At 41.4% G+C, this 21,826-nt stretch overlaps 1 protein-coding gene across 2 annotated transcripts in view; it reads right to left on the bottom strand.

The window, feature by feature from the left end:
• Positions 1–21,826, bottom strand: part of FBN2 (fibrillin 2) — a 277,388-nt gene that overhangs the window by 93,649 nt on the left and 161,913 nt on the right. For both annotated transcript variants that reach the window (XM_067569251.1, XM_067569252.1), the window contains 10 exons: positions 21,243–21,470; positions 19,528–19,653; positions 16,832–16,960; positions 14,511–14,636; positions 13,812–13,937; positions 12,637–12,759; positions 12,362–12,487; positions 11,067–11,192; positions 9,710–9,832; positions 7,492–7,614 (listed from right to left, as the gene is read on the bottom strand). In XM_067569251.1, coding sequence (XP_067425352.1) covers positions 7,492–7,614; positions 9,710–9,832; positions 11,067–11,192; positions 12,362–12,487; positions 12,637–12,759; positions 13,812–13,937; positions 14,511–14,636; positions 16,832–16,960; positions 19,528–19,653; positions 21,243–21,470 — 1,356 coding nt within the window. The remainder of the gene's footprint in view (positions 1–7,491; positions 7,615–9,709; positions 9,833–11,066; positions 11,193–12,361; positions 12,488–12,636; positions 12,760–13,811; positions 13,938–14,510; positions 14,637–16,831; positions 16,961–19,527; positions 19,654–21,242; positions 21,471–21,826) is intronic.

Below are 21,826 nucleotides of genomic sequence, written 5' to 3'. Positions count from 1 at the left end.
CTCGGCCTCTTCAGTTCCTGCTTCCTGGTGGCCTCTAACAGAGGGATAGGCAGGTCAGTCTAGGAATGGACCTGAGCAGCACATCTTGAAGAACAACAGTTACAAAAGATTAGTAACCGTCTTTTCTTCTTTGAATTCTTGCTCATGTCGATTCCAAGTAAGTGACTCCCAAGCAGCCCCGTAGGAGGAGGGGTCGGAATTCAACAGACTACAGATTGCAGCACTGCTCTACCAACTGCCGCATCATCTCTGGCTTGATGGGTAATGGCGTAGTGTGCTGTGAATGTTTGGATGGACAACCACGTTGCAGCCCTACACATGTCCTGAAATGGGACCTGAGCTAGGAATGCTGTTGAGGATGCCTGGGCCCTTGTGGAGTGGATTTTCAATGCTGGGGCCAGTACATTCGCCAAGTCGTAACAGGTCTTGATACATGACATGATCCATTAAGAGACTCTTTGAGATGAAACTGGGAGGCCCTTCATCTTATCTGCTATTGCTACAAAGAGTTCAGATATTTTCCTAAATGGTTTAGTTCTTTTAATATAGAAAGCCAGTGCCTGCCTGATGTCCAGTGAATGAAGCTTCTGCTTGTGGCTGTTTGCATGTGGTTTTGGGTAGAAAACTGAAAGAAATATGTTCTGGTTCAAATGGAACTGTGACACTACCTTTAGAAGGAAGGCTGGGTACGGGCCCAGGTGAACCTTATCTTTGAAGACCATATAAGGAGGCTTAGATGTGAGGGCCTTAAGTTCTAAAACTCTTCTAGCTGAAGTGATGGCCACTAGAAAGGCTGCCGTCCATGATAGGTAGAGGAGCGAGCATTTTGCTAACAGCTCGAATGGTGACCTCATCAGTCCTGACAGCACCAGGTGAATTGGGGAACCAGCTGACACATCTGAGGAAATAACCTGTTGAGGCCCTTAAGGAAGCGACCTACCATATGGTTAATGAAGACCAAATGGCCTGCTACCCAAGAATGAAGGCCAAGATTGCAGCTAAGTAGACCTTAATTGATGACACTGACAGCCCCTGATATTTGAGATGCAGCAGGTAGTCCAGGACAGGAGGCATGGATGACAGTTCAGTTGAAGTACCTTTCTGCACATACCAGATGGAAATTATTTTCCATTTGGCCTGGTAGGTAGCCCCAGTGAAAGGTTTTCTACTTCCCACAAGGGATCTCTCTGACCTGCTATGAGCATTCCATCTTCTGAGGGTTTAGCCATAGAGCTTCCACACCATAAGGTGGAGGGGTTCTATGTGGGGAATCATAAGGTGGAGGGATTCTATGTGGGGAATCATAAGGTGGAGGGATTCTATGTGGGGACAGCAACCATGATCCTGAGTGATTAGGTCTGGTACTAGAGGAAGACTGATAGGACTCTCCACCGAGAGTTCAAGAAGTGTGGTGTACCAGTGCTGGTGTGGCCAAGCTAGAGCTACCAGTATTATGGAGAACCCTTCTTTCCTGACCTTCAGAAGGACTTTGTGAACCAGAGGGATTGGAGGGAACGCGTAGAATAGGTGACCTGTCCATGGGATGAGGAATGTGTCTGTGACTGACCCCAGATTGTCGCTTTAGAATGAGCAGAACTGTGCGTATTTCCTGTTGGATTTCATTGCAAATAAGTCTATGTGGGGAATCCCCCACCTCCGGAAGATGTCTTTCACCACATCCAGCTGAAGCGACCACCCGTGGGTGGATATCAATTTGTTGAGGTAGTCTGCCAGCACATTCTGAGACCCTGACAGGTAAGATTCCTCCAGATGAATCGTGCGAGCTATGCAAAAATGCTACAGGTTGAGGGCTTCCTGGCACAGGGGAGAGAAATGTGCTCCATCCTTCTTTTTATATAGAACATCACTACTGTAGTGTCTGTTCTTATCAAAACTCATTTGCCTTCTATGTGAATACTGAAAGCTTGACAGGTGAGGTGCACTACTCTCAGCTCTTTCACACTGATGTGGGTAGATAGATCTTCCCAAGACCAAAGCCCTTGACACCTGAGTCGTCCTAGATGGGCTCCCCAGCATCAGTGACTAAGTTCGGGGGGGAGGAGAGAAAGGGGAAGACGGGGAAGTTAAGAGGACTCCTGCACAGATGGATTGTGGGTTGATCTACCATTGAAGTGTTTCCAATGCAGATGGAGGAATTGAGACTACTCTGTCAATGTGATCCCAGGATGGGCAGTAGACTGAGCCCAGCCATGTCTGCAGAGGCCTGAGATGCAGTCTGCCACGTTGAACTATGTAAGTGCATGCCGCTAGGTGACCCAACTGTTTCAAGCAGTTTCTGGCCATGGTAGTGGGGTGCCATTTCCATTCCTCTATGATGGAACATATGGCTTGGAATTAGGAGTCTGGTAGGTAAACCATGGCCTAGTTTGAATCTAAGACTGCTCCTATGAACTCTATCCTCTGGACAGAAGTCAGGGTTGACTTTTGCACATTGACCAGTAGGCCTAATCTGGTGAAGGTCGAATTTATGAATTTTATGTCTGCTTCTACAAGTTCCCTGGAGCGGCCTTTGATTAGCCAATCATCCAGGTACGGATAAACTTGCATCTTCCATTTTCTGAGGAATGCAGCCACAATCTTCTTACATTTTGTGAACACTCTGGGAGCTGCCAAGAGGCCAAACAGGTGTACTGTGAATTGATAGTGAGATCAGTTGACTACGAAGTGAAGGAACCTTCTGTGTCTTGGGGTAATTGACATGCTGAAGTGTTCATCTTTCAAGTCGAGGGCGACATACCAATCCCCTGGTTCCAGGGAGGGAATAATCGATGCCAAGGAGACCCTGAAGAACCTCAACTTCTCTGTGAATCTGTTGAAGTTTCAGAGGTCTAGAATAGGTCTGAGACCATCCTTGGCTCTTGGGATTAGGAACAGGAGTAGAAACCCTTCCCCCTTAGTGCCTAAGGAACTTCTTCCACTGCTCCTGTCTTCAGGAGTGCTTGCACGTCTTTAATTAGAAGTTGCTTGTGAGAGTGGTCCCTGAAGAGAGACAGGGAGGGTGCGGGTTGTGGGGGTGGGTAGGGAGCTGAATTGGATGGCGTATCCCAGTTCTATGGTGCGTAGCACCCAACAGTCTGATGTAATTTGGGCCCATGCATAGCAAAAGTGGAATAAGCAGCTTGAAAATAAGTGACAGAGGATCCAGGTTTGGGTTGCTATGCCATCTTCAGTCATACCCTCAAAAGTTATGTTTGGGCCCAGGGGGTTGTTTCATAGGGCCTGCCCTATAGCTGGAGGGAGCCTAAGGAGGTTTCCTTCTATACTTCTTGTCTCTCTTGAGCCCAAAGTCCTGTCTTTGATATGGCTGATTGAAGAAAGTGAGCTCTTGAGGCTTGAAGTGTCTCCTCTGGGACCCTGGATTGTGTAGGCCCAGGGACTTGAGGTTGGCCTGAGAATCCTTCAGGCTATGTAGGTTCGAGTCAGACTGTTCTGAGAACAAGGACTGACCTTCGAAGGGAAGGTACTGAACAGTTTGTTGGACTCGTGAGGGAGGCCCAAGGTCGGACGCCAAGAGCTGCGGCGCATCACTACCCCTGCAGCCATAGAGCAGGCTGCTGCATCTGCTGCATCCAGAGCCCCTTGGAGTGACGCCTTCGAGGTTGCCTTGTCCTCCTCCACCAGGGCCGCGAACTCCTTCTTGGAGTCAAATGGGATGGAGTCGATGAACTTCAGCATGGACCCCAGGTGTTGAAATTGTAGCTGCTCAACATGACTTGCTGGTTTGCCACACAGTGTTGGAGATCCCGGTGGAGTGCAAATTCCTGCCAAATAAGTCCATCTTTTTTGCCTCCTTCACTTTGGGCATAGAGACTTGCCCCCTCCTCTCCCACTCATTGGCTGCCGCATCCAACAAGGACCCTGGAAGGGGGTAGGTATAGAGGTACTCCTAGTCCTTATATGGGATGAAGTACTTCCTTCTCCACTTTTTTAGCAGTTGGGGGAATGGAAGCTTGGGTCTGCCACAGTGCCTTCACGGTATTCTGAATTGTCTTTATGAGTGGTTCTGATGGGGTTAAAATGTCCATCATCAGGACTCTCCTCCCTTCGGAGACCTCCTCAACTTGGAGCACCAGGTTTTTGGCAACTCTGCACAGGACTTCCTGGTGGGCCCTGTCGTCCTCCATGGCTGATGCCGGTGAGGAGTCAGCAACTGCCTTGTTGGGGGATGAGGAGGATGATTCCCTTATAGGAGTGGTCTCCTGCACCTCTGCGCCCAGGGGATCCTGCGGTGCCAGTTGTTCGAGTTCAGTGCTGGGAGTGTCGTCGTATTCAGTGCCAGTGTCAATGTTGAATCGGGGAACAGTTTCTGACCGGGGTGGCTGGTATCTACTTCTGGATGCTAGTGAGTGTGAGCGTCCTGAATAAAACCCTGGGGTGTGGTGAAAAGCCCAAGGGATCCAGAAAGGCCGCTGTGCTGGGATCTGCCACTGGGGTGGCCATGGTATGGAGAAGGGATGAGCAGTTTCCAAACTCCAGTACCTCCCTCTCTCCTGGTGCTGGCTCTGACCAGAAGTGTAGGATTCCACCTCAGAATCGAATCATGAGCACTCACTCTTCGGAGACTAGGGTGGTGCGGTGCCCTTCAGTGCCAGTGAATGGTGCTGGGCAGATATTGGTGGGGCATCATCATGGGCTTCCCTCTGAAAGGCACCGCACGCTTCCTCAGCACCAAGGACTCTGCCTCTGGTGCTCTTTCCCGTGCTTGTGGAGGCGGCACCATACTTTCAATTGTTGCAGCTCAATTCCTGCATATGACCCCCCCCTCGCACCCTTCTCATCCATTCGGGCTAACAGTCAACCCACGACCTGACCTTATTAGGGCGTTACCATGGAATCAGCTGCACCTTTGGCTCCCACGTCATATATGAGGAATGTAACTGACCATGGGAGACGAAACTCCCCAGCAACCAGGAAAACTGCAAGTGTCCCCCGGCCAATCCAGTGCTGGCACGAAGCCCATATCATGTTCCTTGACCAATCAGTTAACCCTTCATGTCCCATTTAGTCCATAAAGAGGGGTCTTTCCCAAGCCCCCGCTGAGAGCCTTATCGAAACCAGCCTGATCAACTGGTCCCCGACTCTCCCGCTCACGTGTTCCCCCCGAGCGTGAAACGTGTTTTGCCGGCCGAATCGAATAATGCTGTGGATATCAGGCTGTGTGCTCTTCTACGTCTGTGTGGTGAGGAGTTAACTATCAGTCTGTATTTTACAGCTACGTTGTCTGTTTAACTGCCTGTTTCTGTCTTGCAGTTAACTGTCTGTGTGAAATCTCTGTGGGTCTGTGTAAAATCCTTCTGTCTTGCAGTTAACTGTCTGTGTGAAATCTCTGTGTGTCTGTGTAAAAGCATTCTGTCTTGTAGTTAACTGCCTCTGCGCTTTGTAGTTAACCATCTGTGTAACCCCTTTCTGTTTCCCGCAAGCAACTAATTGTCTGTGTAGCATAGTGGTAAGTGTCCTTCTCTGCTACGTGGGAGACCAGGGTTTGATTCCCTGGCAAGGAACCACTATCTGTTTAATATTAGTTTAGGTCTTTATAGTTAGTTGCCTGTTTAATACTTTCTTATATCAGTTTATGTTTTGTGCTTAATTGTTTTTATTATCCTTTTATATTAGTCTATATTTTATAGATAATTGTTTGTTTAGAGGAGTATAACTAGTTAAAATCCATATTACTCCTGTGTTTATAATAAAATTCATTTATTCCCTAACTGACTCATTACTGACTCTGGGGGATCACTAACCTGTCGGAACATCAATAAGCTCCCTGGCCACCTCAAAGGTCTCTGGCGTGCAGGGAAGCTGTAAGTTCTCCTCTTCAAACTCCCTCGGAGAGGAGTTCTGGAGTACTGGACTCAAAGGACCCCTCTCTGGGGCCAGAGTCAATGGCACCCTGGCCGCAGGAGAAGCGCCTGAGTGGTCTGGTACAAGTCACACCCCACTCGAGCTCTTATGCCCTGATGATCTGGGCACTGGCAAGTGTCCCCTGTCCACTTCTGTTTCTTTCATGGCACAGGGAGATCAGTGCCACGCCCTTGAGGTGTCCCTCGGTGCTGGTGACCCATGGCAGTGCCGAGGGTCTCCTGAACCAGAGTCCTTCCTCAGCACTGAGTCTTGTACAGACACTGATGTGCTCCAAATCGAGGTTGATGTGCTGGGCACCAGTTCTGATGAGCTTGGAGATGGTCGGAGAGCCACCTCCCTGAGGATAAATTTTAACTTCTGGCTCCTCTCCTTCTTAGTTTTGGGATGAAAGTCGCTGAAAATCTTGCAACAGTCCCTCTGCTGAGTTTCTCCAAGGCACTTGAGGCAGATAGTGCGGGATAACTCCTGGATATAGGCTTCTTGCAAGCTCCGCACCATTTAAACTCAGGGGACAGAAGCATACCTTGCCCTGGGAAGAAAGGGAAAAGGGTGATCCCTTAAGGGGATCTATCTATTAAAACTACTCTTATCTAATTCTAAGCAAACACTTAACACTACTCAAACTATTTACAGATAACAGTGTGGGTAACTACTAGGAAGGGGACACTGGCGAAGCAAGAGAAACAGCATTCCAGTCAATCTTCACAGGCGGTAAGAAGGGTGACAAGGAAGTGCAACTCCAGGGGGCTCCAGGGAAAACCTTCTGGCAACTATGCATACAGCACAGGCACACCTATTTGGAATTGACATGAGCAAGCACTCGAAGAAGAACATTACTTTCTAGACATTACAGCATTTTCTAGAGGTATTCATAAAAGAAGTCATTGAACACACATCAAAATGCACTAGTACTTAAAAGAAAACAGGTGCTGCAGCACGTCTATATTGTGGATGGAAATGGTGACAAAACTGTAGTCATGCAAATACATTATCTCATCAGTGGGCATATAAAATCAGGATAAACTTCACATTAATTTCAGTTACCATATTCTTAAAATAGAAATTAGAAGTCAACTATGAGCAAATGCAAAGGAAAAAACATGATATATTTTTCAGTTCTAACCTGACTTTAAATAAAATATTTTCATATGTTAATGATTAAATCCTCCCCTAACTGGCATATTGCAGGAAAAACAGATGCTGTCCTCTGCAGTCCCTGCTACGGGGATCCTGCCAACAGGGATAGGATGTGTAATGGGGAGCTGGAGTTGTAATGGGGAGCTGGCTAGAGAGTTTACTGGTGTCAGTAGCAAATACACAGGCTGATGGAAGTAAGGGAAGGGGGATGAGGAAGGCAGGGTAGACAAGAATACTAAGCAGAAAATCAGCCTCCTGCAGGTGTGGTACACTAGCTAAAATGAGAGCCAGGAATGTCTGCTAACAAGCTTCTTGAATGATCTGGAGGGATCTTGACCTGCATCTTGTATGGCAGAGGCTCTTACAATCTTCTCTCCACCTTTGGGAGTTAGTCCTAACTTTGTAAAGCTTCTAAAAAATGGAAACAATCAGTAGCCAAACTACCCTAAAAGGAAACTTCTTAGATCTTACCAGAACAAGTGAATCCATCTCCAGTGAATCCCTCAGCACAGGCACAACGATATGACCCAGGAGTGTTTACACATTGAGCATTCACACTACACTTGTGGGTTCCATTAGAACATTCATCAAGATCTGTACAGCAGAAGAAAGACAAGACATTAGAAAGAGTAAAACTGAATATTTATAGCAGGTAATATGCTGCACTTGCAATTAGTCTGTTTCAGCTAATACACACCAAAAAACACAAAGTTGATTATTGTATCTATGAGGACACCTGTACCAATGCTAAATACCAGTAGAAAATACTTGGTTCTTATACAGTAGATTTCACCTCATATTTTCCTCTTACAATAAAGTTTATATGCCTGAATGAAGTGGTTCCAAGCACGAACTGCATTACAAATGGCACATCCCTAAATAACTTGAATTTTAGTACTTTGTTAGAGAAGTTGGAATCAAAACTGTGCTTAAAATCTGAAGAATGCTGCGTAAGCTCTAAAAATTAACAATACACCACACTACAGGTACTGACCCCTAACTATTTACACTAACAAAGTCCCAGCAAACGGCTGTGACGCGCAGGTAATAAACTGTGAGGCGAGAACAACACAGGGAGCTCTGACTTAGGCTACTGGCAGTAAGAAGGAACTGAAGGGAGTCACAGGATAGCACTGCCCTTACATAGCAGCGGGAGGGACCATAAGAAGGAGCGGGGTGCATGTGCCACCCTGGTGGGAACTGCTGCAGGAAAAAAGTATCTGGCTCTTGGTGGGGAGCATACACTTGCAACAACTCAAAAAATAACAAATCTTTTTACTTGGAGGGGCAATGAAACCGCAGACACTTAATAATTTGCGCAAGAATAGTTTGTGGGGGAGGGTCTTTCACTTGTTCTCAGCAGTGGTTTAACCACAGTGAGCTTTAGGATCAGTTTTACAAAGGTGTTTAGCCACCTTAACATGGTGATAGTCGCTGAGTGAGATTTACAAAAGCACTTAAGTGGGTGAAAATCAATGGAAGTGAGGCGCCTGATTCACTAAGGCACTTTGACAAATAACACTCAGTGCCCATTTGTATCCACAGATGCCTAAAACCTAACCTGTAGTGCTGTCTTATAATACTGACTTACTTTTAAATAAATAAATATCTAGTTCTTAAACGTCTATTTTCATCCATAAATCTTAAAGCGCTTTGCAAAAAGAGGTCAGTATCATTATCCTCATTTTACAGATGGGAAAACTGATGCACCGAGAACTGAAGTGTCTTGCCTAAGGTCACACAGCAGCCAGTGGCAGAGCCAGAAATAGAACTATAGGAGATGGCTTTTAAAGTTTCCTTTCACTTATAGAAACTGATCTTCTATGAGTCACTGATACAGAATCTCATGAAACATTTTGTTTCTTCCATTTGTTTTGAATGAACTTAACATTTTACACATCCTGAAATTTACCTGTATGCTTTGGAAAAAATATTTAATTCATTCTCCACTCTACAACTGATTGAATTTAACTTAAAAATGCTGGACACACATCAAATGATATCTATACTGAAATGATCCATTACTTTCCAAAATTTTAAGCCAACTTAAATATTCTGACTTGAATCATTTCATATTAAATTGCTTAAAGCAGTGTTTCTCAATTAAATTTGGCCACGGAGCCCTTTTGAACTCGATAAATAACTGCGGAACCCCCCCCAAACTCTTAACAGTATTTTTACATATGGGGCCAAAAAAAGGTCGAAATAAGCAAATTATATAACAAATTTCAAACAACTAGGTCAGCATTTCTCACTTACATTATCCTTACACTCGATACTCTCCGCCAAAAAATCAGGGACATCATCCCTTTTTTGGCGGCACGGAGAACAGCTGCTCTCCGCGGCGGAGAACAGCTGATCGGCGGCGTGGAGAACAGCTGCTCTCTGTGGCGGGGAACAGCTGATCGGCGGCGCAGAGAACAGATGCTCACGAAACCCTAACGGTGTTCCCGCGGAACCCCAATTGAGAAACACTGGCTTAAAGTAAAGTGCTAGATAGACAAGAGTTTGAGATGGCACCAATCTTTTTTTCTTCACAGAACAAAACAAAAATAAATGAAATTCAAGACTCCTATTTATCCGTTTGCCCAGAGATCTCTACATGTCAAGGAAAAAAATGATTTTTTTCACATGGTCAAGTAAGTCCAACTTTTCAGCCAAACAAATGCTTCAGTGATTACACACTCACCAATACATTTAATGCCATTTCCCATCCATCCTTCTCTGCAGCTGCACTTGAAGCTTCCTGGGACATTAACACATGAGGCATGCATGTCGCAGTTGTGGGCACCAATTTCACACTCATCCACATCTAACAAGGCAAAACAAACTGATCGATGAAAGTTCAATGGCAACACTTCAGAAATACTGGAAATTTGACTTGTGATGTTTTTCCAACATACTGTATATGTCCCTTGCATAGTTTTAAAATAAAAATACTGTATAATGATTTAAATGGTACATTTACAGCTTGTGTTACTGGCAAGTATATAGTCTATTTATTTCCAGTTTTTTCTTCATCTGCAAATATATATTAAAACTAGATTTGTTATTTCCTACAATTTCAGGTTTTTATTTGATATTCATGTAATCTTACACAAATGTATTTATTTGTATTTGTTTAAAAATGTGTCCATTAGAACTCTGAGCACACATGCAAATATTAATAAAAAGGATTAGCCCCAGGTTTTTGACAATTATACAAAAAATCCCTAAAGGCCAAGTTATACGGAAAAAACCTTTAGTTATTGGAAGCAGATGATGGCTGTGGAACATACAGAAAATTATTTACTATACTCTACTAGAAAAAGACACAAAAAATTAGATAAAAAGGTTCCTACTGATAGTACTTTTGAAGATCTAAGACCATATGTTCCTCTTGTTAGACTCAAATAATTGATAAATAGGAGAAAACCAAAAATCTTTAAAATCAGAAATTGTTCAAATATAGAAAATATGTACAGTCAGGAAATTATCTCTTTAAATATATACATCATATGAATATCAGTCTTGCCATACTACAATAAAACCAGACATTGCAGAAGAACAGTAAGTGAAACAGCAAATTGAAATTTTTAATGGCGGGAAAGCTTCCTCTTCTCTGATCTGAGCTTTGTGTCCATTTAATAACTATTGCCAACTTTCCTAAGAAGTTCAGTTTTGGAAATATCCAGTTGCCTGCGATGCAGCTAACGAGGGCCACATTTGAAGTAGAAAGGATGATGTTTACCTGCAGAAAAATGGTGGGTAGGATAGGTGTACAGTTGCTAGGTGATTCATCAAAGGATTGCACATGGTTTTGGTTTCTGTTCTCTACCATCATTTCTTCCCTCCCCTCTCTCTTTCCTTCTATCTTGTTCTTGCTATTTAGATTTACTTGATGGGACTTTTTTCTCTCTAAAACTAATGTATGTATGTATCTCAGAAATATATATACAATCACGTGAAAGTCATCTAGGAGCTGCCCACTGTGACAAAGGCTAAAACATTGAAGAGGAAATGTAAAAACTATAATGCATGACACAAATGCTGGAAATATTCTGTACCTGTGCATCCAGTGGTTCCCTTCTTGACTGAATATCCAAGCTGACAGTGGCAAATGAAGGATCCCTTGGTGTTCTCACACTCCCCAAACATACAGATGTTGGAATTCAAGTCACATTCATTCACATCTGCAGGTGCATATAGTTTAATTATTACTTGAATATTACAGACATTTAAGAGCATAATCTATTTTAGTGACTATTTTCACCCTTCAGGTGAATTTATGAAAATTAATAATGAAAGTCAGAAGTAATCAGTAATTCTATTAGTAAAATATTCAAGGTTTACTTGAGACTTGACAGCGATTATTAGTCTTCAACATACTATGTTTCAACCATTCCTTACTTCGTTTCTGCAATTCTCTAAAGAGGTAGGGATGACACTCTTTCACAATTACACTAGCATTTTCAAAATGGATAAAAGAGTTGGATATTGAAATATGAAGTTGCTTATTTATTAAAATAATAATTTAAAATCAATTTAAAAACATTCAGACATGAACATTCTATTGTGGCAGTGCTATTAAGACTTTCTTCCAGAAAACAATTTATCCAGCAAATGTAGCCCTATTATCTGGTCTTGAATTATCAAGAAATTGACTTCAATTTTTACAGGTTTGTTCATTATTTTAATTATGATGAATGATATATGTGAGAATGTATTTTAGGCCTCAGAGTATCACTAGAAAAACTAAAATTAAAATAATTGAAACATAAATAAAATCTAGATGAAAGCATTTACCCCTGATTAAAATGTGGATTATAACTACGAGGGACCGAAAATCCCCTATATTTGGACAAGAATTAAAATAAGGTAAACGGCGAACAGTTAAATGAGGAAATCCATCAGTTAAGTTTGAGAGTATAGATCAATAACGTAAGGGTAAAAAAATTACAAAAATAATGTAATTATCCCAAACCAAGCATTACAAACCCAGGAAATTCAGAGTTAAGGTTACACTTTCAAGAAATTCAAATCTGTTACATTATGGAAATGAAGAGTTAAGGCACCCCAACAGCCTTAACTCTGCCCAGTAGTGATAGCATGCAGTATTCCTTAGATTAGGAGTATGGCATTTTAGTGTTACTGGTCCCAAATTAGATTAAACTGATTTTTAAAGACTTTTAAAAAAAATATTTTCTCTTCAGGAGAAGGAAGTTAAGGTCATTTCTTAAGAAAAACTATAGATTTTTGTTTTGAGTAATTTTTTCTTACACAATTTGATTCTGCTTGGAGTGATTCATTAGGAAATACACATATTAACATAACTGCTCAAATATAACTTTTAGGCCCTTACCAATACAGGTTTTCATGTCCATAGAAGCCATAAAGCCATCATAACAAAGACAGCGATATTCTCCTGGAATATTAGTACACTGCCCACCATCGCAGATATCTGAGTTGTTTTCACATTCATCAATATCTGGAACAAAAGGAGATCACATTACAGCACATACAGAGAAGGATCTGCTAAAATAACGTGCTTTGTTTTGCTGCAGGATATGATGCTTGGATTTTTTAAAATGGAAATCTCATGAAGATACTACAATGTTGTTTTATCCCCTCTCTTACCTGCACATGTCCTCACATCTGGCATGAGAGCATAGCCATCACTGCAACTACATTCATAGCTGCCCTCTGAGTTAGTGCAATGGGTGTCACAACCTCCATTCATGATCATACATTCATCAATATCTGGGAAAATAATATTTGGACTACATTATTTGACAACTCTGCTTTCATAAGGAGAAGCCATCTTTTCTTGCCATTTTATTTAGCAAGGGAATCATTTTCAACAATGAACTCGTTTTAAATTTCTGTTCTCACTTTATATCACTGATTTACACTTTGTTTACCCCTCCCTCCTTCATGACTCATTTTTATCCATGGAAGCAAGTGGCTGCTTTTAGGCATTGCTTCTGTTGATATTTGTTGATTTTCTTGCTCTAAGATCCAAAGAAAGTAAAGATGAGAACTTGAAAGGAAAGAAAGTAAAAGGAGACATTGTGGAAAGAAAATTCCTGAGACTTTAAGATCTGGTGAAAGCATTGAACCATAGCACATATGTGTATCAAAACCTCTCAGTAGGTAATTTAATGGTATATGCATGCTACAAATTATTATAACAGTACTGTTATAAACAAAGGTTAAACTACTGAATCGCAGTTATAAATCACAGGAAGAATCTCCCATACAAGTATTTACAGAGATAATGCAGTATCTTTTTTTTAATTGTGTATGTAGCACATGTAATGGGGAAGAGGTAAAGGGGCAAATCAAAGGTCAAAGCAGTAATATGGGGCCCCTTGCTGCCTTTGATCAGGGAATAAATTGAGCACCATCATCTGGAATTTAGCTAAATCTCTTGAGATTTGATTGGGTTAATATAATGAGAATGCTTGCTCTCATACTATTTTGCAGAGGTCAGCAAGGCAACGCACCATTCTTTCCCCCCTGTTTTAAACTGAAACAATCTGCTCCTTCCATAACTCTTAGGACAGAGGGATCCTACAGCTGCTGCTTTGGAAAGTGACAAAGCCTGGCTCTGACTGGTTCTAAAAGGAAATTAAATGTAAAGATAGATGAAAGGTGGCATAAAAGCATGAAGTTGGAGGTATTCTAAAGTGACTAGATAGCGAGTGTGAAAAATTGGGACAGGGGTGGGGGTAATAGAGTAGCTATATAAGAAAAAGCCCCTAATAATAGGACTGTCCTGATCTGGTCACCCTAAGGTATTCAATACTTGCCAATGCAGCCTTGTCTGTCTGGAGTGGCCTGGTATCCAGGGTTACAGGAACACTGATATGTTCCAATCATGTTCACACACTTGCCATTTCTACAGAGAGTATCACTCAATGAGCATTCATTTATATCTGAAAAAGAAGAATTGCTCAGATCAACTACTTGCTATTCAAAAGGCCAGTTCTGCGATGGCTGTTAGAAAACCAGAGCTACTAAAGAAGCATGAACAGAGACTATACTTTAAATTACCCCTGAAAGTCACTATGTAACAAAACAACACTACAATTGAACAGGTGACATGTCACAGAAGAGGTGAAACAAAGCAAAAATGTACTCCAAGTATGTGCAGAAAGGAGAGCTGCATTTCATAAAGTGCCAGGAACTCAGCTTTTGTGGTTATATGAAGCAATTTACTCTGTGATTTTATATAGTTTAAATAAAAGTTGCCAAGATTCTTTTATAATTTCTGAGCGTCCACTCCTGTGAGGTGCTGAATATTACCTCCAAGGTGCTCTAAGCGCTCAATTGCCTCTGAAGTCAATAGGTACTGAGGACCTTTCAGGGGCAGGTCCTGTGGTTTCGATTTGAAGGAATTCAGGACAAGGAAGAACAGGAATATGTAGATATTCCTGGAGCCACATCCTTGTCCATGACAAGCAGCTTTTATACCACAGATATATGCCATTCTCAGGTAACAAACTCACCCACACAGTCCTCACGTGATGGTGACAACTCATGTCCCAAAGGACAGTCACACTGAAAGCTGCCTTCTGTGTTCACACAAGTGCCACCTCTACAAAGGAGAGGGTTACGTTCACATTCATCTATGTCTGAAAGGGAAACATGACAGGCATTTAAAGAACAATTAGTGAGAGGGAAAAGAAGGGAAAAACAATTGTCAGCATCAGGAGGTGATTCAGAATCTGAGGCTCACAGAGAAGGGGGCTGCTTCACTGAAGTAATGAATGCTCTTCTCCACCTCCTGTACTATAGTAAGCAATGAAATTGTACAGTAATGGCTCTTGAATGAGTCCTACTCTCCTGTTTTGTAAGAAATAACTATGAAGTTCAATCATTCAGAAGGAGATATTCTGAAAGGAACAGAAAGCAGGCAAAGACGATTTCTGTTTGAATTCTCACCAATCAGAGTACTAACCAAACAACATATTTAGGCAAGTTACACATATGGAAGGAACAGGTTAAAGAATATTTAGGGAAGTTAGTTGTATTCTAACTGATTAAAATCATCCTTTGGTGCTTAAGCAATTTCAGAACCGTTAACAATTAGCTTTGAGAACTCACGGAGAATAGATGAGGGCTAACATAATACCTATCTTAAATATAATATCTATCTTAAACAAACCTATCATAAACATAATACCGATCTTAAACAAAAAAGAGAACCTGGGGAATTATAAACTAGTCAACCTAACTTGGATACCTATAAAAATACTGGAACAAATTATTAAACAATCAATTTGTAAACACCTAGGATAATAGGGTAATACGTAATAGCCAGCATGGATTTGCCATGAACAAATCATGCAAAACCAACCTAATTTTCTCCTTTGACAAGGTTACTGGCCTAGTGAATGGGGGGAAGCAGTAGATATAGATTCTGAATTTTAGTAAGGCTTTTGACACAGTCCCGCATGACATTCTCATAAGCAAACTATGGAAATGTGGCTTAGATAAAATTACCAAAAGGTGGGTGCAGAGCTGGTTGAAAGACTACTCTCAAAGAGTAGTTATCAATGGCTTGCTCTCAAACAGGGAGGATGTATCTATTGAGGTACCATAGGAGTCAATCCTAGGTCTGGTAGTATTCAATATTTTCATTAATGACTTGAATAATGGAATGGAGAGTATGCCTATAAAGTTTGCAGATGACCCCAAGATGACAGGGGTTGCAAGCACTTTGGAAGACAGGATTAGAATTCAAACAACCTTGGTAAAATAGAGAATTGGTCTGAAATCAACAAGATGAAATTCAATAAAGACATGGGCAAAGCACTTCATTTAGGAAGGAAAAATCAAATACACAACTACAAAATGGGCAATAACTGGATAGATAATATTACTGCTGAAAAGAATCTAGAGATTATAGTGGATCACAAATTGAATAAGAGTAAGCAAAATGATACAGTTGCAAAAAAGGCTAATATAATTTTGGGGAACATTAACAGCAGTGCTGCATGTAAGACACAGGTGGTATCTGTCCCACTCTAGTAGGCACTGGTGAGGCCTCACCTTGAGTGCTGTGTCCAGTTGGGGGCACCACACTTTAGGAAAGATGTGGACAATTGGACAGAGTCAAAAAAAGAGCAACAGAACTAATGAAAGGTTTAGAAAACCTGACCTATGAGGGAAGATTAAAAAAAATGGGCATGTTTAGTCTTGAGAAAAGAAGACTGAGGGAGGACCTGAGAGCAGTCTTCAGATATGTTAAGGACTGTTATAAAGAAAATGGTGATCAATTGTTCCCATTAACACTGAAGGTAGGACCAGAAGTAATGGGCTTAATCTGCAGCAAAGAAGATTTAGGTTAGATATTAGGAAAAACTTTCTAATAGTTACATTCTGGAATAGACTTTCAAGGGAGGCTGTGGAACCCCATCATTAGAGGTTTTTAAGAACAGTTTAGACAAACACCTGTCAGGGATAGTCCAGTTCTATTTGGTCCTCCCTCAGTGTGGGGTACTGGACTAGCTGACCTCACAAGGGCCCTTTCAGACTTACATTTCTAGGATTTCCTAATATGTGAATGTGCAAAAATGTGCGAAGGGAATTGTAAACCTAATTCATGTAGACAGTGACCACAACTGTATGCAAAATACAGGTATTTGTACCAATAACTGCACATCTGTGCACGCTCAGACCTGATTTATACATGCTTATGCTGATTTATACATTTATACATAGTAACTATGCATGCTAATTAGATGTGCATTAGTGCACACAGTCTAAAATATCAGGCTCCGAAACAGTAAATGAAAGGACTGCAGCACATTCTGACAACACTTACCCATGCAGTTCTTCATCATCATAAATCCACTCTCATAGCCCTCAAAGCATTCACACTCGAAGCTGCCTGGAGTGTTGACACAGGTACCACTTCCACAAAGGTCCGGGGAAATACGACACTCATCAATGTCTATTTTACATTAAATGCAGAGAAAGAAAAATCAAACATAGTTGAAGGTGAATCCTACTTTACATGGAAATGGAGAAGTGACTCATTCCAGTGAAATCTGAAGTGTACATATGGGCATTTAAATAAATAATTCATTCAATATTTTAAAAGAAGGTTTCAGTGATAAATTGATTCATAAAAGATTTGGAACATGGTGACTTCAGAAATCTAAGTTAGATATGAAACCTTGTTACAAGTTGGTTTCTATTAGGTGTCATTTTAGGATTATATTTTTGATAGGATGATATTTATGCAATAGGCACCATACCAAGAACTGCAAAGTTATGGAAAAACTCTGAATATTATCACTCCTCTTGGAATTGTCATTATTATGAAGGTATCAGTTGACTCCATACCCAAAGAGACATTGAGATTTGCAGTAATATGGGGATTACTTTCATTTATGATGTAAGCAAAATCAAGAGTATTTTAATTCACAGGACTTACTTCTAGATAGAAAGTTAATTTTCTGGAAAGTTAGAAGTTAACTTCTTTAGACGTTAGAAAGTTAAAATGACTCCTTTCACATTTAGATGTGCAGCATAGTGTTTCTTTTGGATTGCTGTACTTTATTAGTTATATCCAAATGCAACCTGGTTTGGTGAACCACACAGCATATTTGTCAAAAACCAAGGCGGGAAGCAGGCAGTGTATTGAAAGGGCTCCACGTAAGGAGCCAGGGAGCAACGTGGGTAGTTGAGGAGTTGGTATGAAGAGGGGTGTGCAACAGGGCTAGGAATACAGGGAACTAGGATGTGCAGAACTGGGCAGCAGGGCTGAGCGACATGCTCCTCACTGACTCCCCAGCCCACTGGCCAGACTGCTTGCCTTTCTCCTTAGCCTACTGCTTCACCCGATTGTCCACTCCTTCTATCTAGGCTGTCTCCCCTGGTTCATGCTCTCCACTACTCCTTCAGTCCTCAACCCCATTCACTATTTCAATATATAGAAGTTTCTTTTTTTAATTACTTTAAAAAAATGTAGTAAGTGTAAAACAATGGAAAAGTATAAAAAGTTTACAAGTGGAATAGAAATCAGAGAATGGAGTTATAGATGGACGAGAAGAACATTGATTAATGGAGGAGCCCTGGAGAGGTGCAGAGGATTGGGGGGCAGAGAACTGGTGTAGTTCTCCATGAGGTCCAAGGAAGAGGGGGTGAGGAGGACAGGAACAGAGCACGTGGGGCATAAAAGTGGTTGGGGGGGGGGAGGTATTGAAGTGGTCAGGAGACTGTAGAGAGGAGGTATCCAGATAGGTGGTTCAGAGAACTAGGAGCGCACAAATCCAAGTGTTTACAGAGGAGCTGCAGGAGGCAGAGACACACATGGAGTTGGGGAGGCAGGGGTGAGGAGAAACATGGGTAGACAGAGAGAAGAGGAAGTCTTTAAACACTTCACATTTTATCCATAATGAGAGTGTAAAAATCTCTCTTTTCACTCAATTTCATTCCCTCTCGCCCCCCTTTATGCAACACAACAGTAAGGCATACACCGCATAAAAATGTGCAGAGGTCTGCAGGACAACAATTCACGACAGTGGGCCTCTCATGTGTCACAGCACAGTTGGCCTCCTGCAGATTTTATACACTACTCCCATTTTGTTAGTAATTTAAAACACAAAAACACATTAACAGATCATTAGTTCTAGAGCTGGTCAACATAAAATTTTCATCTGAATAAAATATCAGTGAAAAAGAGGGAAAAAAATCTTTTGTGAAAAAATGTTTTCTGACCTCTCAGTAACTGAAAAATAAATGCTCAAGTGCATTTTCCACCAATACAATCAATACAATACAAACCTCAATTCACATGCCTTATCACCCACACATCAAACAACCCACACACACACACACACACACACACACACACACACACACACAGATTCCTCAGCTCCAGAATAAAACCCTATCATTTACACTATACTATCACCTACAATGCACATATCCAGTTCCTCAGTCACACAAATTTACTAGCTTAACTCCGACCTCAGATTTTTTTAAAGTAGCAATAATACATATTGCATATCTGTCAATATAATACCAGTTGCCATATTTGAGTGTGATTGTAGGGAAGTGGATATGTGTATTTTGAGTGGCTGTGAATGAAAATGAACTTTGTAACTGAAAGTGAGTTTGTGATGGATGTAAGGAGTCTCTGAGTCCATCTGGTGTTACGATGCCTAGGTGTAAGGGATATGAGCTGAATTAATCTGGATGTTAATGTTGCCTTAACTGGTGATTTTCTTGAATTTTAGTGATTTCATTTCTAGTAATTTGACTCAAGCAACTTTAACAGTAATTTAACAGAGTTTTGGAGTATGAGAATAAATTAGAAGACTATTACAATTATTAGAGAATCACTCATTGGAAGAGAAGTTCAAAAGCTTCACATTATCAGCCAAATTTTGCTTTTCTTACTAGGGGAAAACTCCCAAGAACAGCAAGATCTGGATAGCAAGTTTTTAGATTTCCATACTGAACAAAATGGCTGCAGCAATCTTTGAATACTAGGGAAAAAGTAAGACTTACCTGAACAGTTTCTTTCCTCCATATCTAAAGCAAACCCATTGTTACATCTACACTTGAAACTTCCAATTGTGTTCCTGCATTTGCCATTCATGCACATACCAGGGAACACTTTACATTCATTAATATCTATGAAGGAAAAAAAACCAGAACATTTAAATGATTAACAAAGAAACTGTGTCAGTGTTTTAATTTCCCATTCCTTCCTACACAATATGTACCGAGCACCATTTTGTTATCTGGACAAACTGGGCTATTCTGAGGTACCCCAAAACAGACCTGGCATTGGGTAAGATTTTGTAGACATTGTAGCTTCATTCCTGCTGCTGAAAGTCACTCTTCTAGAAACTGAACTTCAGCTATCAATGCAAGGTTCTGAATTCAGAACGAAGTAAGAAAGGGGATGAGGAAACCCTGTGGGATAGTTTGTACCTATAAGAAGCAGTGTGGAGAAATGCTGGCCCAGGTGTAACTCGGTGAGAGAGTTTGTGCCTCGCTCAGGTACAAACTTCTTTTGAGATTCCTGGAGCACATGTGGACTTTTCCAGGCTTCTCGCAGCTTTGCAGACTAGTGCAGTGGTGTGGCAGGGGTATGGTCCCACACTTTTTCTCCTCTTTGGGGCAAAACAGTCCCTTGGAATGTATGGAGAGAGCAGACCACATTCTCCATAGTACAGGGACGGCAACTGTAACAGACCTTGCACAAGGGGTTCCTTTGTGAACACACAATAGCCAGTCAGGCCCTAAACACATTCTGATGAGCATTACACATTAGTTATAGGTATCATTCTACCGGATGGATCCCTTAACTGAGAAGCATCCATTATAAGACACTGTATAAACTGTAACCTGGAGACATCAATATGTGCAGAGGGAAGTGCTGTGCAACTATAAGAGAAAACAACAGGCAGAGAAAAGCAGAGCTAAATCCTGGATAAAATCCTAGTCTTAATCCTTGTTCAGGCTAACTTCCACTGAATTTAATAGGAGTTTTACCTGAATAAGGACAGTAACAATTAAATATCAAAGCTGATTAATTGTGACACATAATGACAACATGTTAAAGTTCCCCAACACAATATGATACAGTTCTCCCTCCCCAACCCAGGCCTCACTCAGTCACCAATAAGCGTCTCACCTGCAGCTCCTCAGGCACTTTCCAACCCTCTCAGTTTGAGGAGAAAGCAAGAGCCACTTAGGCAGCATGCAGAGGCAGTGCTTTCTCCTTCCTTTCTTTATCACTTCTGGTACTATCTCCACTATCTTCTCTATCAAGAATATTCAGCTTCAGTATCATCTTGGACACTTTTTCCTTCTAATCGATAATGGATGCTGCTGTTAAATCCTGCAGGTTTTTCCTCTACATCATCATCTCCAAAACATATCCATCCTTCTCCACTCACATGCTCAAGAACCTTGACCAAGTCCTAATCTCTTGCCTTAACTACCATAAACTTCTCCTCCCTGGCTTCCCAGACTCTCATCTTATCCCCACTTCAGTATGTCCAAAATGCTGCCACAAAACACATTGCACACACAGAGGAGAAGGAGAGGACTATTTCTTAACTAATATTTGTTATGTTTGAATGTTAATGTTATATAATTGCTAACATCTCTAATCATATAAACACTAGTATTTTCCCTTAAAGGACTGAAAGGTACAAACAACACCTACTTTCGGCTCCAGTAGGCAATGTGCTGCGAAGTATGGATTTTACCTTTATAAAATGGCCTGCCGGTTAGAACATCTCCTCTGTTGGAAAAGCCAGGTCCCTTAGGGCACAAAGCCTCATATTCATTGGTGCCAGGCTTAGGACATTCCTCACAGTCTGAGCCCCAAGCAGCACCAACAGCACAGCAGCAGGCATCCATACGAAACTTGCCAGGTACAGACTGAATGCACTCATCTTCTTCCCACTTCAGGTGGCATTGCTCCATGCGGAGATCTGCACATTTTATACAACAAAGGCAATTATACCAGGTTACAGAATAACTGCTTGCTACATGTAATGACTTTTTTTTAAAAACAGCTATTTTTGAATTATGCATGTATGATGTTCAGTCTTTTATAGCTCCCAGGAGAGAAAGATCAGTAAAATCAGATTAGTACTTGAGACTCCAACATTTGTGTTTGATATTACGTCACTTGAATACACAGATGTGTAAATACAGTTGCTAATGTTACATTATTCATGGATGACTAGATATGTCTTGTTTCTCATTGAGTAAAAGTATTTCCAGAAACAGAGGCACAGATGACAAAGTTTCAATGCAAATGTTATGGCCTTTGTATTATTACAAC

Source organism: Emydura macquarii, unplaced genomic scaffold, assembly GCF_026122565.2.
Source record: "Emydura macquarii macquarii isolate MOO-44397 ecotype Brisbane River unplaced genomic scaffold, CSIRO-AGI_Emac_v2 contig_2897, whole genome shotgun sequence".
Taxonomy (NCBI): Eukaryota; Metazoa; Chordata; order Testudines; family Chelidae; genus Emydura; species Emydura macquarii.
This window is presented reverse-complemented; position numbering and strand designations above follow the sequence as displayed.